The 15,479-nt window shown below is 34.7% G+C and overlaps 1 protein-coding gene across 2 annotated transcripts in view; it reads right to left on the bottom strand.

Annotated features, from left to right (window-relative positions):
- tmem178b (transmembrane protein 178B) overlaps positions 1-15,479 on the bottom strand; it is a 97,546-nt gene that overhangs the window by 36,836 nt on the left and 45,231 nt on the right. For both annotated transcript variants that reach the window (XM_046874334.1, XM_046874335.1), the window contains exon 3: positions 8,411-8,524. In XM_046874334.1, the coding sequence (XP_046730290.1) occupies positions 8,411-8,524 (114 nt within the window). The remainder of the gene's footprint in view (positions 1-8,410; positions 8,525-15,479) is intronic.

Here is a 15,479-nt window from a genome sequence, read left to right as displayed (position 1 = left end):
GACCAGAATTCAAGTTGACAACTGACATTGTGATGTTCTTGCAATCAAGAGGGTGAATTGTGTGGTATTGAACTTTCAGGGGAATAATTAGCGTAGACTGACAGCTTTAAACATTGTCCATTGTCACCATCATATTATTGACAGTTTGCTTTGTGAACTTCCTTTGATTTAAAAAAAAATCCCTAGGAAGGAGTATTTAGGCCTGTTTTCTTGTAGACCAAGAAAAAAAGAAGGGAGAGAAAAAATCCCCAGTATTAATTGGGTTCCAATGAATTTACACTAGCTCTGTGCAAACAAAAGATATAGGCATGTGCATGCATAGAGATTCTAACCTTTTGTATTTACATTTGGCTGTAATAGAAGAAGCAGTTTTATTTGAGACTGTATCAGCACCAAACCTGCTTCTAGTAGTTTGAGAGACAACTACAAATGAGTTTTGTGTACATGTCACAGTCTTTAAAGTTTGCCTGATGCCACATGAGAGCAGAAATGTATTGTGGGAATGGTTCAAATAAGTCATAGGTCAATTTCACGCTCTTCATGAGAGTCGAGTGGGAGCCGGTCATCCAAATAAGAACAAGAACAACTCGGAAGTGACCAGACTCTGTGCAGGACAATGACGCATATTCTGGATGAGGGTTTTGTGCAACTTTTTTTTAAATGATTACATATTCTCTAATCCCAGACTGTCAGTCATGAGTTCTCAGGTTCTTTCTCCTTTCGTCCTAGACTTTTTAAACCTCTCACCCTCTGGGTTACTGATTTTGCACTCAGCAGTGCAAATAAAGTGGTTGCTTTTGTTTATTTGGTCTTTATTTTTTCATTCAGGTTCTGCTATTACATGACAGCTCATCCATCATGGCAGTATCGTCTGCTTGGATGAGGAATGGCATGTCAGCATCGCTGGTAATAAGGACATTAAACAGCTCAACTTAATGCTAGCTTTACTCCGGAACTGACCTTCTACTCTGAGGGTCAAAGTACGCATCTCAATTCTCTAACTTAGAGTTCTAGAAGAAAACACATTTTTGATGATTGAACAATATGATCACTTTCTCAGACTTCAATGGTTTTGTTATAAGAACCAGGGGTTACAAGTGCAAAAAGGATACTTTTCTTATTGTTATTTGTGCTAGTAGTAAAGTTCTCAGATCTCAAATCTCAGATTTGTATAAAATGCTAATGTAGACTCTGTAAACTTTTACATTAGCTACTATTTTTAACTGAAACAAAGAACACAAAGAAGAAAAAATGCGCAAACCAAAATACTACCCATATCTATCTCAATACCCATCCATAACTGAACTTCTGATTACCAGACAAACATGTTAACAGCAAAATTGTGTTAAATGTACAATATGTGCTGAACCTTATTCTCACCCACTGAATCAGTAAATCCTTGCGATCATGATTCAGTCATCTGTCATTTCGTAGAACAGTGTTTGAATTAGAAAAGCTTTTCGACACATCTGAGAACAAATCCTCTCTCGTTCAATGAATCAGTGTATGAGTCATGACTGTGATTCATTCCTCTCACATACAGTGGATTGGATGAATCAGTGAGTTCACAGAGTTAGTTAACTTATTCAGACCGAACAGAAGATTTCCAGTGTTTCCCTGCTTGCAGTAGTAGTTTGTGTTAGGCTAAGTGTGAAAATAGTTCTTATTTTAAGCATAGGCATACACACATAAAACACCTAGGCATACACACACAAAAAAATACTTAGTAATAAATACTTGACTGTATTTTCTGCATTGGATCTCTGAATGAAGAAAACTAAAATTACTCAAGTCACTGAAAACACTTTTTAATGCTTGATATAATTTTTTGATTGAACATGCATAAAAAGGTTTACCGATAAGCTGTCTGTTTTCTCACAACTGCATTAAAAACGGAGCATAATCCAATATCGCATCTGTTTGTTTAAATTCAAGGAGATCGGTTGTTAAAGCGAATTATTAATCAAATAAATAATACCTTAAACCTAAATGACCTACTATTAATTTCACTTATCCAGCTGATATCAGGCTAAGAGGTCCCTGTGGCTCTTCTCTGCTTATTAATTTCAGGCAGACAGAAAAAGTTTCCAAAATTAAAAGGTTGTAGATGGAACTGAAAATCTCTGGTGTTTGCTATACACATTACAGTCAGTATATTAGGGCCAGACACAATATGTGGCTTTTGAATTACCAAATATTGGTAAAAAAAAACAACTTTTTAATTTACAATGTTTTAATTAGTATAGTTGCTTTATTGATATATGCAATATTCACCAGCATGAACTTGTATGCTTTTACTATGGTTAATACTTTGTGCAGTAGTTCTTGTATGTGTTCTGGTTTAAAATTTGCCCATCGGATAATCAAAGTCCTTAGGTAGGTTAAAAAGAAAATGGATGTAAAATGTTAGTAAGAGTAGGCTATTGCTCATTGACAAAGCTTAACTGCTGACAGGGAAAATCTCTTCATTCTCCATTTTCTATCCTGTTCAAAGGCATTCTTTTGTGCCTCAAGGAAAATCTATCACCCTGGGAAGGAACTACACAAAGACAAAATTATTGATCTGAATAAAGAAATTTAGCAAATTGGCTTCTGCCACTTTGACGCCCGACTTTGAATACTGTAATTTTCCGTACAATTTCTGCATAAATACTGACTTTTAGACTTAAATCGTAAAATCCATATATGTTGTAATGGAAATGTGGAACGTTATGACAAAAACAAATAAATAAATAATTCTCAAGATACAATCAAAATAGAGTTTGAAAATTATCTAAGAGGTTTGGTGATTTCCAGACAACTTCTATAATTTCCAAACTAATCTGTGCTGCTTAAAATTAAATTATCATCATATTATTACATTTTAATGACGGATGTTCAATCAGTATTTTAGTTTGTATGAATAAATGCCTGAGAATTTCTGTTCTTGGAGTTGGTTACATACATGTATAAAAACGAATTATTCATCAACTTCTGTTGATTCATATTTTAAAGTTTTAATTGTATTAGATGTTTTTATTTATTATGTTTAATTGAATTGAATTGATTTAGTTGGATTTGATTAGCAGTTGGGTAAGATGGCCTTTTTTTTTTATTTTTAAGTGGGTGAAATAAATAGTGCACATCCATAAAACTGGGTTGGAAAAAATAGGGCAGACCAGTGGTTTGACATTACCACAATTCTGGATCAGTGTGGATTTAAAATACTAATTCAGAATTTTATAACCCCTTTCACACTGGCACTGGAGCGTTAATTTCTGACCATTAATGTAGAAACTGAGTTGCACGTGGCTGTTTTGTCTTGATACAGGTTTAACCTAAGGAGAGATCTTTATACAGTATATATATATATATATATATATATATATATATATTAGAGAATAATGATTATATATATATATATATATATATATATATATATATATATATATATATATATATATATATATATATATATATAATCATTATTCTCTAATAGGGATGAGTGGTTGTACAAGTGCTGAGGCGACCAAAATCTATACTGTATAGAACAGCCCTGAGCGTGATACACTCATTCAATCAGTCTCTGCGAATGAGATAAGAAAATCATGCCAATTCGCCAACTGCGATGTCCTTCCCATGCTGCACAGTGTTGCTAGCTCTAAGGCTACCAGACTGCATTGTTAGACTTGCGGATAAGCGTCTTGATTTAGCTTAGGGAAAAGGATACAAATCATAAACAAAGACATATAAAAATGACCTCCCTACAAGGCATGAACTCTTTTTTTATTTAAAGAAGTATGTTAATGTAAGATTTTGCTAACATTCCCGTGCTGTATTTAACAATGCTAGTCTGTTTTCTTTGCTAAATTAAGGCAAGACTAGCATTGATTCCACTGGAAGCGAGTTAAATCCGAGCTAATGGTAAATATTGGTTATTTACGTGATAATTCACTTCTAATAAATAAACTAGCAGACTGCTTAAACTTAGTCATACATATTACCAGCAAATTTACTCAGATTAAAAAGATTTTTAAGGCAAACTAATGTAGCTGCATTAAAACAAAAATAATCAACTAACATTTTTACTACCTGAGAAAATGTTTGTCTGGATAGCTTGATTTTTAAATAAGTAATTTTTTGGCAAGAGTAAATTCTTGGCACCCTACAACTTTTCTTTTATGAATGTATAGTTCACTATAGTGGATAGTGCACATTCTTATCCCATCAATACACAACAGAAAGCATAAACCAGCTTTACGAGAGTTAAAGAAAGTGCTGCTAGAGGCTCTGATGTTAAAGGAGTGTTTTCTGTCCTATCACTGCATAGAGGCTGATTTTCTTTGCTCACTAGAGTGTAACTGTCTGACAGTTTTAGGCTATGTGTTATCCTACACTGTCCACCTTTTTCAGTTAGTCCTACTGCCAGGTTGGTCCCAACTACCTGCTTAGTCTACCAGAGTATACCAGTAGGCTGGCTGCTTTAAACATAACACACAATTGACCATTGTTCAATAATATATTTTTTAAAAAGATGACTGTGAAGCAGTAGTGGGATATTTTATTTAAAGATGGTCCTGGGTCCTGTTCATTGTATGTGGACTATTAAAATTGTTATATTGCATTGACGATGAATTCATGTTCAATTTTTCCCATTCTAAGCTTGAATCTGAAAACTTTAATTAGGTGACATTTTAATACACTCTACAGACAAAGATTTGTGGACACCTGAAAATAAAAGTCATGTGCGATTTTTATGTGGCAAACATCCCATGACACATTTAGTCCCCCTTATAATAATTATATATAATAACCTCTACTCTTCTGGATAGATATTCCACTATATGCTCAAGTGTGCCTATGGAGATTTGTGCTCATTAAGCCACAATGATGTTAGTAAAGTCTGGTCTTGATGCAGGGTGAGGAGGCCTGAGGTGAAGTCAGTGTTCCAATTCATCCAAAAGGTGTTTACTAGTATTGAGGTCAGAGCTCTATAGCAGGCCACTCAACATCTTCTACTCCAAGCTATGTGAACCATATGATCAAGGAGCTGGCTTTGTGCACAGGAGAACTGTCATGCTGGAACAGGTTTGGATCTTCTAGTTCAAGTAAAGGGAAAGACATCCTATACAATTGTGTGAGTCCAACTTGGAGGTGGTAACAGTTTGGGGAGAAATCACATGGATTGGAGAGTCAGGTGTTCCAATACTTCTGTCCATATAGTGTATTTTATGCAGGTTTACTTACTATAAAAAATATACTAAATTGATGTTACAAAATTATAATGTAGTAATAATAAAATAAAATAAAATGAATATGTACATTTGATTAGTTTATGATCTTTCCTAAAATAAAAGTCAGGTCCAATTGAATTTATAAGCTGAGCAAGCAGGCAAGGTAGGTGGTCTTCACAACTCTTTGCTTCGGAAAGTGTTACTATATGTGGTCCATTTGAGGTAAACAAGTTCACTTGTGCAGTTAATGGATCTAAGTAACCTGATCACTGTTATATATTAGACATATAGTGTACACCCCTCACATTTCAGCAGTTATTTTAGTATATGTTTCCAAGGGACAATACTATTTAAATGAAAATGTAATAAACTTGCGAGTAGTCAATGTGCAGCTTGCATAGCAGTATAGATTTACTGTCCTCTGGAAATAACTCAACATACAGCCATCATTGTCAAAATAGCTGGCACCAAAAGTGAGTACACCCTAAATGAACGTCAAAACTGTGTCAATATTTTGTCTGAGCACCATAGTTACCAAACACTGCCATAGACCTAGTTGGCATGAAATTCACCAGAGCTGCACAGGTTGTTGCTGAGATCCTCTTCCACTCCTCCATAATGACATCACAGAATTACTGGAAGTTAGACACATGGCGCTTCTCCACCTTCCACTTGAAGATGCCCCACAGGTGCTCAATGGGGTTCCGGGCTGGAGACATACTTGGCCACACCTTCAGCAAGGCAGTTATCATCTTTGAGGTGTGTTTTAGGGTTGTTATTATGTTAAAGAACTGCTGTTTGGCCCAGTTTCTAAAGGGGGGGCATCATATTCTGCTTCAGAATGTCACAGCAAATGCTGAAACCCACTTTTCCCTCAATGAACCACAGCTCCCCAGTACCAGTAGCACTTATACAGCCCTAGACCATGATGCTATCAGCACCATGTTTGACTGTAAGCAAAACAGAATTTTCTTTGGCCTCACCAGGGCGTCGCAAGTTTATCTTAGTCTCATCAGACCACAGGACATGGTTCCAGTAATTCATGCTCTTAAACAGTTTGTCTTCAGCAAACTGTTTACAGGTTTTCTTGAGTCCGCTTCAGAAGAGGCTTTCTTCTGGAACGACAACCATGCAAACCAACTTGTTGCAGTGTGCGGCGTATGGTCTGAGCACTGACAAGCAGACCTTCTGCTTCTACAACCTCTTGTAGAACCTCCTCGAATCCTCGCCGTTTTCTCCCTGTTCCTCTATTCTATGATTTTGCAGCATCTTCTGTGTTTACCTGTTCAGGGCGCTCCAGAGTGTAGTGGGGTGGTGTGTCAGTAATAATGGTCCGTAGGAAACGCAGTGCTCCGTGTGCAGTTAAATGGACGAACAAAGCATTGAGGCATATTATTTGTATTGTATTATTTATATTCGAATCACCCGAGTTACTCGAGGAATTGTTTCAGATCTACAATTATGGGTATGTTTTTAAAAGCAACTTCTGCAACTGACGCACAGCACAAGGACTCAACTTCTTTGATCGACCCTTGCAAGGCCTGTTCACGTGAGTGGAAAACGTCTTGAAAATCCCCTGTATGACACTGGTCACTGTTCTGTAACTCTGTACTGTAAGTGTTTGCCATGAGGTGCCATGTTGAACATCCAGTGTTCAGTATGAGAGAATTGTACTCAAAGCACCAACTTTTTACTGCTCTAATACAAGATACACAAAATTGAATGGTCCTGTCAGCAGACAAATTTAACATGATGAATAGGACATGTGGCTTTGCATGGTTAAGTGACTTACAGCTGTTATCAGTTAGGGTGTACTCACTTTTGTTGCCAGCTATTTTGAAAATAATGGCTGTATGTTGAGTTATTTTTAGAGGACAGTACATCTATTCTGCTTTACAAGCTGCACATTGACTACTCAAAAATATATCCAATTTTCATTTAGATAGATAGATAGATAGATAGATAGATAGATAGATAGATAGATAGATAGATAGATAGATAGATAGATAGATAGATAGATAGATAGATAGATAGATAGATAGAACTTTACTGTCATTGCATAGTACAGGTAAACAGCAAAGAAATCCAGTTTGGCATCTACCAGAAGTGCAAATAGACAAGTGCGGATAAATATGTATCATTTTCAGCATGTTATATATATATATATATATATATATATATATATATATATATATATATATATATATATATATATGTGTGTGTGTGTGTGTGTGTGTGTGTGTGTGTGTGTGTGTGTGTGTGTGTGTAAACATTTGTACAGTATATACATATAAAGGCTATAGCAGTGCACAGATGTGTGGACATTGTTGAGAAGTACAGGTAAATGGTTCTAAGGCTATGGTATTAAAAAATATGTGCAGACACAGGAACAACAAGTAGAAGGTTGTAAGGTTATGGCATTAACAAATGTGCAAGCTGAATAAACAAGTCCACTATATATGTATATATATATATATATATATATATATATATATACACATTCTTTAAAGATGACATTGATCCTTTCTATCTAAAGCTGTTATTTAATTGTTATTAATTATGACACTAAAAAGAGTCTTTTGGTGCTGTTTTAATCTGCCAAAACTTTTAATAGCTGTATGGATTCACTTTTTAAATTCTTCAGCTGAGGGGAAAAAAATTGGGTTAGTAAGGCGTATTTGGGACTTGAGACTTTGTGTCCTATTTAGAAGGCACAACAAATGGCTGTATCCTGGTTGGGTTGGATCTACTGGGAGCTCACTACCAGACTAATTTCAACTACACAATGGTTCTCTCAGCTCCTTCCCTAGATTTTTTTAAGTTAACTATTGGATACTTCCTTGAGCAAGGAAGGGATGACATCATTTACTGAATAAACTGAGATTTAATGATTGGACATTCGTTTCAGTGTAAATACAAGCTTTTGCCCTCTTTCACTGAATACCAGAACATCCATTACAGAACAAAACAGTTTGTACAAGGTTTTGTATAAGGCTTTAAATATTTAGGATGTGTAATCAGCATGAGTAATTGTGTTAGATTTTACCAAATCATAAAAAAAGCTATGAATGGTATAGTTTTATAGCTAGCCATAATCGTAAAAAGCGTTCATTACTTTTCCTCCAATGTTTCTCATGAAAAATTTTAGGCTTTAGAGTTACATCTTACACTTGACTGTAAAATTACTGAATACTCACGCAAGGAGTGCCATTCATCTTGCCGGATAGTCTTGGTGATGTTGTAGGACAGATTCTTGGGTATTGTGGCTGAGGAGTAGTGGTACTTGATATAGGAGCATCGTGCAATGGAACCTATAACCAAAAGGAGGCAGTTATAAAACTATGAGAAGGCCAGAATCAAACATTGGACAGCTATAGAAAACTAATTTCTATTTCCTTTGAGTAAAGCCAGTGGTTGTAAACTTAAAAATAAAAAATTCAGTTACATCTAAATGTTTTTTTGGATCATGCTGCTGATTAATGATGTGGATTAAATGAAACCAAATTTAGTAGTATTCATATGATCACTGTTACTAGGACTATTCATATAGCAATACAGAAATATAGTAGACACCATAGTAGACACATTTCATTTACTGCTTAACATCTCATTTATGTAGCATTTAATTAGTGATTTTTTCCCTTTTTTGTTTAATCTTTTGCTTCTTCTTGGGAGAAAAACAAGGCAATTACATATTTGATATATCGTCATCATTATCATCATCATCATCAACAGCAGCAGCTACAAATTTCCAAGTGACTGTAATTTAAATCCTGCAACTGAGTGTGATCTGGAAAGATGGAGATTAAGATCTTGTTTCAAGACTAAAGTGATTTCACTTTAGAGCACGACTGTTGAAATGTCTGCTGCTTGATTAGAACTGCAACTGCATTTGCAGTTGTATACAAACAAGGACAGCTTATATACAATAACAGTATTTATACAATGGCTTATGTTCCCCCAGTTAAGCCATTAAAAAAGCCATTAAAACCCATTAAAAACACCGTTTTGTATTTTTTAATACATATATAACAAAATATATGTTTGTCTTACTAAGGGAGCAACACATGGGAGCAAGCCACTTGTCTTTACAAGGTCAGACTGTCAGATATTTCTATCCTTGATCCATTTGGTCTCTAAAAAAGCTAAACACACACTAAAGAGAACATGGCTGATGACAGACATAAATATAATCTACTAAAAGCTCACTAATCCCAGAAGTCATTTGCATCTAAGATATCATTGCCTGGTAATTATAACACTGTGCTGAATGGACACAAGCACCTTTTTCCACCCTAAATAGCAAATTACAGTCCACGTATTTGGCCAGCGTTTCATGCCTGTCTTCCAGAAAACAGTGCTTAAGAGCATGAGGAACAGTGCCAAAATGATTAATTAGTAATTAGCATGCTGGTTTGAAAATGGTTTAAAATGAAAATATCGCATAGCAACAAAAACTCTGTTGCCATTTTTAAAATTATGGTTCTTTAGAGGGGGAAAAAAAATAAAAACAATAAAATGTTACCGTGCGTTATGAACAGGGGACACATTTATAATCGCAGTTTGCCATTTTTCAAATTCAATTTACAATTATGCTAATAACTCGGAGGTTGCTAAAGATATGGCCTTCACTAATGGGAGCTGTGCAACATCTCATGTTCCATGTGGCGTGTAATACAGCTCTTTTCTCTTTAAAATATTATTCACCGCTTGTCCTTGTGGAGCAAATCTGATCCTGGACAGAGTGTAAACCATTTCTACTCCTAACTATATGTATTTCCTGAAGGCTGAGCTGGAGAAAAACCAGTGAGATCTCAGTTATGTACAGTGAAGGCGGAAGAGTTCAAAGGCAGATCATCAGTACCACAGCGTTAATTCTGGACCGCCAGTTGAGTTTGTTTTGGACACTTACATGTGTTTATGTCCTAGTTTGGTCTAAAGACTCATTAAAACCCAATTAGGCCAGATTAAATGTATCAGATATATGTTGTTTCTACTGATGCAGCAAGAAAGAAACAGACAAGAAAGTTCATTAATTTTCTATAATAGCAGCTCTGACTATATTTAAATAACACGTTTACAGTATATTAAAGTCTAATTTGGGATCCAAGCAAACAAGAGTGTTGGACTTTTCATTCTTCTTCTTATTATTATTATAATTATTAATATTGTATTACCATAATTCTTTTTTGAAACACAGTGTGCAGAACAAACCATAAGTCCTACAATCATGAAACTTGGCAAGCAGGTAAATGGGTCTAATCTGCCTGATAGTGGCACTGTCGTTCACATGGAGTGCTATGTTCCATATCTAAGAACAAACAAAATCAACAATGAATATCTCATTTTTCCAGTGTGGTCATTGATATGGAATTTGCTTAAAACCTCAGGGCTTAGCTCTCAGGCCTCTCTCAATCCATCTGACCCGAAATACAGTATTCTGCATCGATTCCATAAACTGTGGGAGGTCATTTTATGACAACCCATTATTTAAAAACATGGCTGCAACAGCTGACTAGATATTCAGCAGACATTGTACAGGATTAACATTGATCTATGAAACATGAATGGTAGTTTCTAGCATGGCCCCACTACTGTCTGATGCAATCTCAATGAAATTGGACACTATTCACATTTGTGCAAACGAAAAGAAGCATATCTTTTTGAAAATATGACTTATAGTGAACTTTATTTCAAGAAAGGTTGGTGGCTCAAACTATTAACAATTGCCATTAGGACGATTGGTTTCTACTTATTTAAAGTTTGATCAATTAAATAATATGCAAAACGTCATTTTGCAAACTAGTTTAGAATTTGGTCAAAGCAAATACAGTATGTTGTCAAACTGATCAGAAGAGTGGGAAGTATGTAACCAGAAATGGATAATAAAATATACAAATATAAAACACTTTGTGATGTGCTGTTATAGGAAAATAATCAGGGTCGTAGCAGAAACACCGGGTTGGGTATTTCCTCACTGAGAGCTGGTGATTTAAGATATTGACCTCTACATAAATTTGATAAGCAAGTCATAAATGGGTTTTGGCCTTTTATTTGTGCAGTCTTGAAGCATGTACACATAATACATATGTGCCTGAGGATGTTTCTATAAAAAATAGGACAAACCAATATAAATACAGACATAAACACAGATGGTCTGCATACTATTGATATTATTAGCAGCACTCAAAAGAAACAGTAGGATATAAACACTATATGGAGATTATAACACATCGTTAAAACAAATCTGCCAGAATAACGATGAACTGTAAAGTGTAAAGTGATACGAAAATATATTTTACTTGAAATACTCTGGCTATATAAACATCTGTTCTGACAGTCTAAATCCGCTTATTTTACATGAGGAATTAACACTAATACATTGCGCTCTTAATGCCAGTAATAAACATGCAGTAAGATTAGATGAAAAACACAAACAGAAAATAACCTTGAAGCTGAAAAACATAAAGAATTCACAACATTTTGTGTTGAGTCATGGCTCATAACGTATGTAATGAAGTGCTCATAAAATATTTTATATATACATAGGAGACATTTTTAAGTAGTCTTTGTTTAGGCAACAATTTTCACTCTTTTCCTTATAATTCTCTAAATGTTGTGTAGTGACTACTAGAATGAGGTCACTACAAAATGTTGGTGTACAGCCAAGAACACCTGAAGACAATTGTTGACATGTACAGTAGCTAGCGTTCCTGCAGTGTTTTAGTGTTTTTAACCAGAGCTATGAATAATCACAAATAGATGTCACATTTCTGTATAGCCATAAGCATCAAACCACTCTGTTTTCTACCTTGGGTTCTGGTTCCTATTCACTGTGATCCACATAAAACATCTGGCAAATAAGGAGGAGCTCATACTTCAAACCTTTCATTTTCCTGGTTTTCATGGTTAAATGTGATCTGTGCTTATTTCTTATCACAAGAATATTTTCATCAACATTCAGCAGGATTGATCATTTTTCACACTGATTTAGCATTTATTACATCTAATGGGATTGCTCATCCAAATAAGAAAATAATTTGCACGCTTGCTTTGTATTGGATTCTGAAATATACCTCAAAGACACAATTGGTGAATTAATTATCCTCAAAATGTGGGTGTATGTTGTACCCTTCTCTTGTATGATCTATATGCTTTATATTTGTAATAGCAGCTCATACTGTCGGTTATTTTCATCTGACCAGTTGTGGATGGAAACAGTTTAGAGGAGCAAAATGCACAGGATCATTTTACACAAGTACCTCAGTAAATGAGTATACGGTTCCAAAACCCATTGGCTGATTTTTGAGTTTGCTTGTGATTGATTACTACTTACATTACAAGACTGATCAATCGGTCATACTCATATTATTAGCTCTAAGCTCCTTCCTTAAAGAGGAACATGGTCTTGGTTTTACAACTAAATCTATATTAATGCTCTGATATCACAAAACGTAGTTTCATAACTGTAACATTATTCTTAAAACACGCCATAAATGAAAAATTAAATTGTTAATAACTTAACAAATTAATTTTAACAACACTAATTTCATGAACGAGCGATAATACAGCATGCATTTCTGTTTGACCATTTTATAAAAAAATTGAAATAAATAAATAAATATAAAAGAGTCGAAATTAAAACCTTTAACACATTCATGCACAACGTCCTTTCTTTACTCAGATATTAAAAAAGAAACTATGAAAAAAAATTATTTAATCAGTAAACGTTTGTTTTACTGACGTGCCAAGTCTCAAATCAGCCCTAAAATCTGCCATGATGCACACATCTGACAGAGAGAGAGAGAGAGAGAGAGAGAGAGAGAGAGAGAACAAGTTAAAACTTTACTTATTCTCCTTCAGTGTTTTTTCTTTATTTTTATTATTTTTAACATTGTACATTATTACTGAAGACATCTATGAAAACGATGAAAGAACATATGTGAAATTATGTAATAAACAAAAACGTGTTAAGCATGTTTTAGATTTTAGATTGTCCAAAGTATCTACATTAACCTTAAATGGCAGCTTGTCATGGCATTCTTAAGAGAAAACACATTCCATTTTTACTTTAAGAAACGAAGGTCAGTCAATTCGAAAAATCTCAAGAACTTAAAATATAATGTAAGTGCAGTTGCCAAAATCAATTGCGGCAGAAAAGAAATAACTTTGAAAGAACAACAAGCAGAAGAAACTTGCTTGGCAAAAGAAACACAAGGCATGGACATTAGATCAATAGAAAAAATTCCTTTGGTCTGATAAGTCCAATTGGTCCGATGAGATTTTAGTTTCTGACCGACATGTCTTTGTTAAACTTACAAAGGGTGACCGGGCAGTTCCTGAACGTGTGGTTACTACTGTGAAGCATGGAGGAGGAGGTGATGGTGTGGGGGTGCTTTAGTCAGAATTAAGGACACACTTAACCAGTATGGCTATAACAGCATTTTAAGGAGCAACCTCCCATCCCATCTGGTTTGCACTTAGTGGGACCATCATTTGTTTTCCAACAATGTCAGCAAAATGACCCCAAGCACACCTGTAGGCTATGTAAGATCTATTTGTCCAAGAAGGAGAGTGATAGACTGCTGCATCAGATGACCTGGACTAAAAATCTAAATCTCAATCTAAATCCAGTTGAGATGGTTTGGGATGATTTGGACCAGTGAGTGAAGGAAAAGCAGCCAACAAGTACTCAACACCTTTGGGAACTTTTTCATTATTACATCATAATCTTTATATACTTCCTATTATGTACTCACCATTACAGGTGAATACATCATGAGGCTGGCTACTTCAAAGACTCAAAAATATATGTATTATATTTTTGGGTTTATTTAAAATTTTTGTTGACTACATAATTCGAGATTTGTTCTGTCATAATTTTAATGTCTTGTATTAATATACAATGTTGAAAACAATACAATAATAAGAAGGTTGACTGGTAGCACATTATGCATACCAAAATTAAAAGAATACATTTTTCACTGTTTTTTTTACTTATAAAAATATTTAAGAGGGTTTTAATAAAATATTCTACAAATTTTAAATTGTCAGATTTAGACATTATATCAGGTTAGAATTCAATTTCAGTAAGTCCACAAATGAAACTCAGACTAGTATCTCAAACAAGTATTATACTGGAACTGCAGTCTATCAGGCATTTAACAAGCCTTCAACCCCAAAGACATCATCTTTGACATATAAATGAACAGTAACTCTTAAAAATCAAACACAAACAGTACATATTAATTATGTAATATATCCTGCAAAAAATATCTATATGTATGTCTCATAACCATGGTTTGCTTAGATTCTCCTTTAAATGCTCGGTTCTCTAAAATCAGCTTTCGCAAGCACTAGTCATTTCATTTTAAAAATTTATAAAAGAACCTTATTTAACCTCTTTGTATTGAAACTGTCCCAGTGAAAAATAAACACAGTTATCAAGAGAGGTATTTTCTCCTTCTCAAATATTTATACTAGTGCAGCTAATTGCGCATTCATTGCCAAAGGCTCGTTGTCAAAGGCACTGGAGGTTAGAGTGATGTGAGAAATGTGTGTTTTAGTCAAAGTGCCTCATATTGTTTACTAACTGGGATTAATGAGAGCGATGGACTTGTCTTGAATCATAATGAGCTGACATTTTGGTTGAAAATGAGTTAGCCAAGTGCACATCGCCAACCGTTTGCCTAATTGTCAATATTTATGGAAATAAAGACTTTTTTGTTTGTCTCCCAAAATACATATAATTTTATAAGGTTATAGCTTCTAGTCAAAGATCATGCAGGATAAAAATGCAACAGAAGCATCTGTGGACAATCAATTTCCATGTTTTATTCATGCACTGACAGAGAGAAAGTGGATTTGAAACCTCAGGATGGCAAGCCAGAGACAAAAGACACTTTTCTCAGATTATTACATACAGTGCCTTGCATAAGTATTCACCCTATTAAATTTTTCATGTACTTAATTGTCAAGTGACTCTTTTCTTTTGTCATTTTCACCACCTACAGTTTCTACAGTACACAGTAAAATAAATCAACAATCCTCCAGGACCAAGACTCGATGTGAAACAACATACATTTACACAAGCCAAAACACAGAAGTAACTAGGACATAAGCGGAGGACTATATAAAATGCACGTGTACAAACAAACACCCAACACAGCACAAATAAGAACAATATCGCAGTAACAGTGTTGCATCGACAAGTAAACATATCAAAATGTGGTATTCGGTGTAAAGATATTGTCCATGAACATTTGG

The sequence above is a fragment of the Silurus meridionalis genome, chromosome 18 (assembly GCF_014805685.1).
Source record: "Silurus meridionalis isolate SWU-2019-XX chromosome 18, ASM1480568v1, whole genome shotgun sequence".
Classification (NCBI taxonomy): domain Eukaryota; kingdom Metazoa; phylum Chordata; class Actinopteri; order Siluriformes; family Siluridae; genus Silurus; species Silurus meridionalis.
Note: the sequence above shows the minus strand (reverse complement) of the source record. Positions and strands in the feature narration are given on the sequence as shown.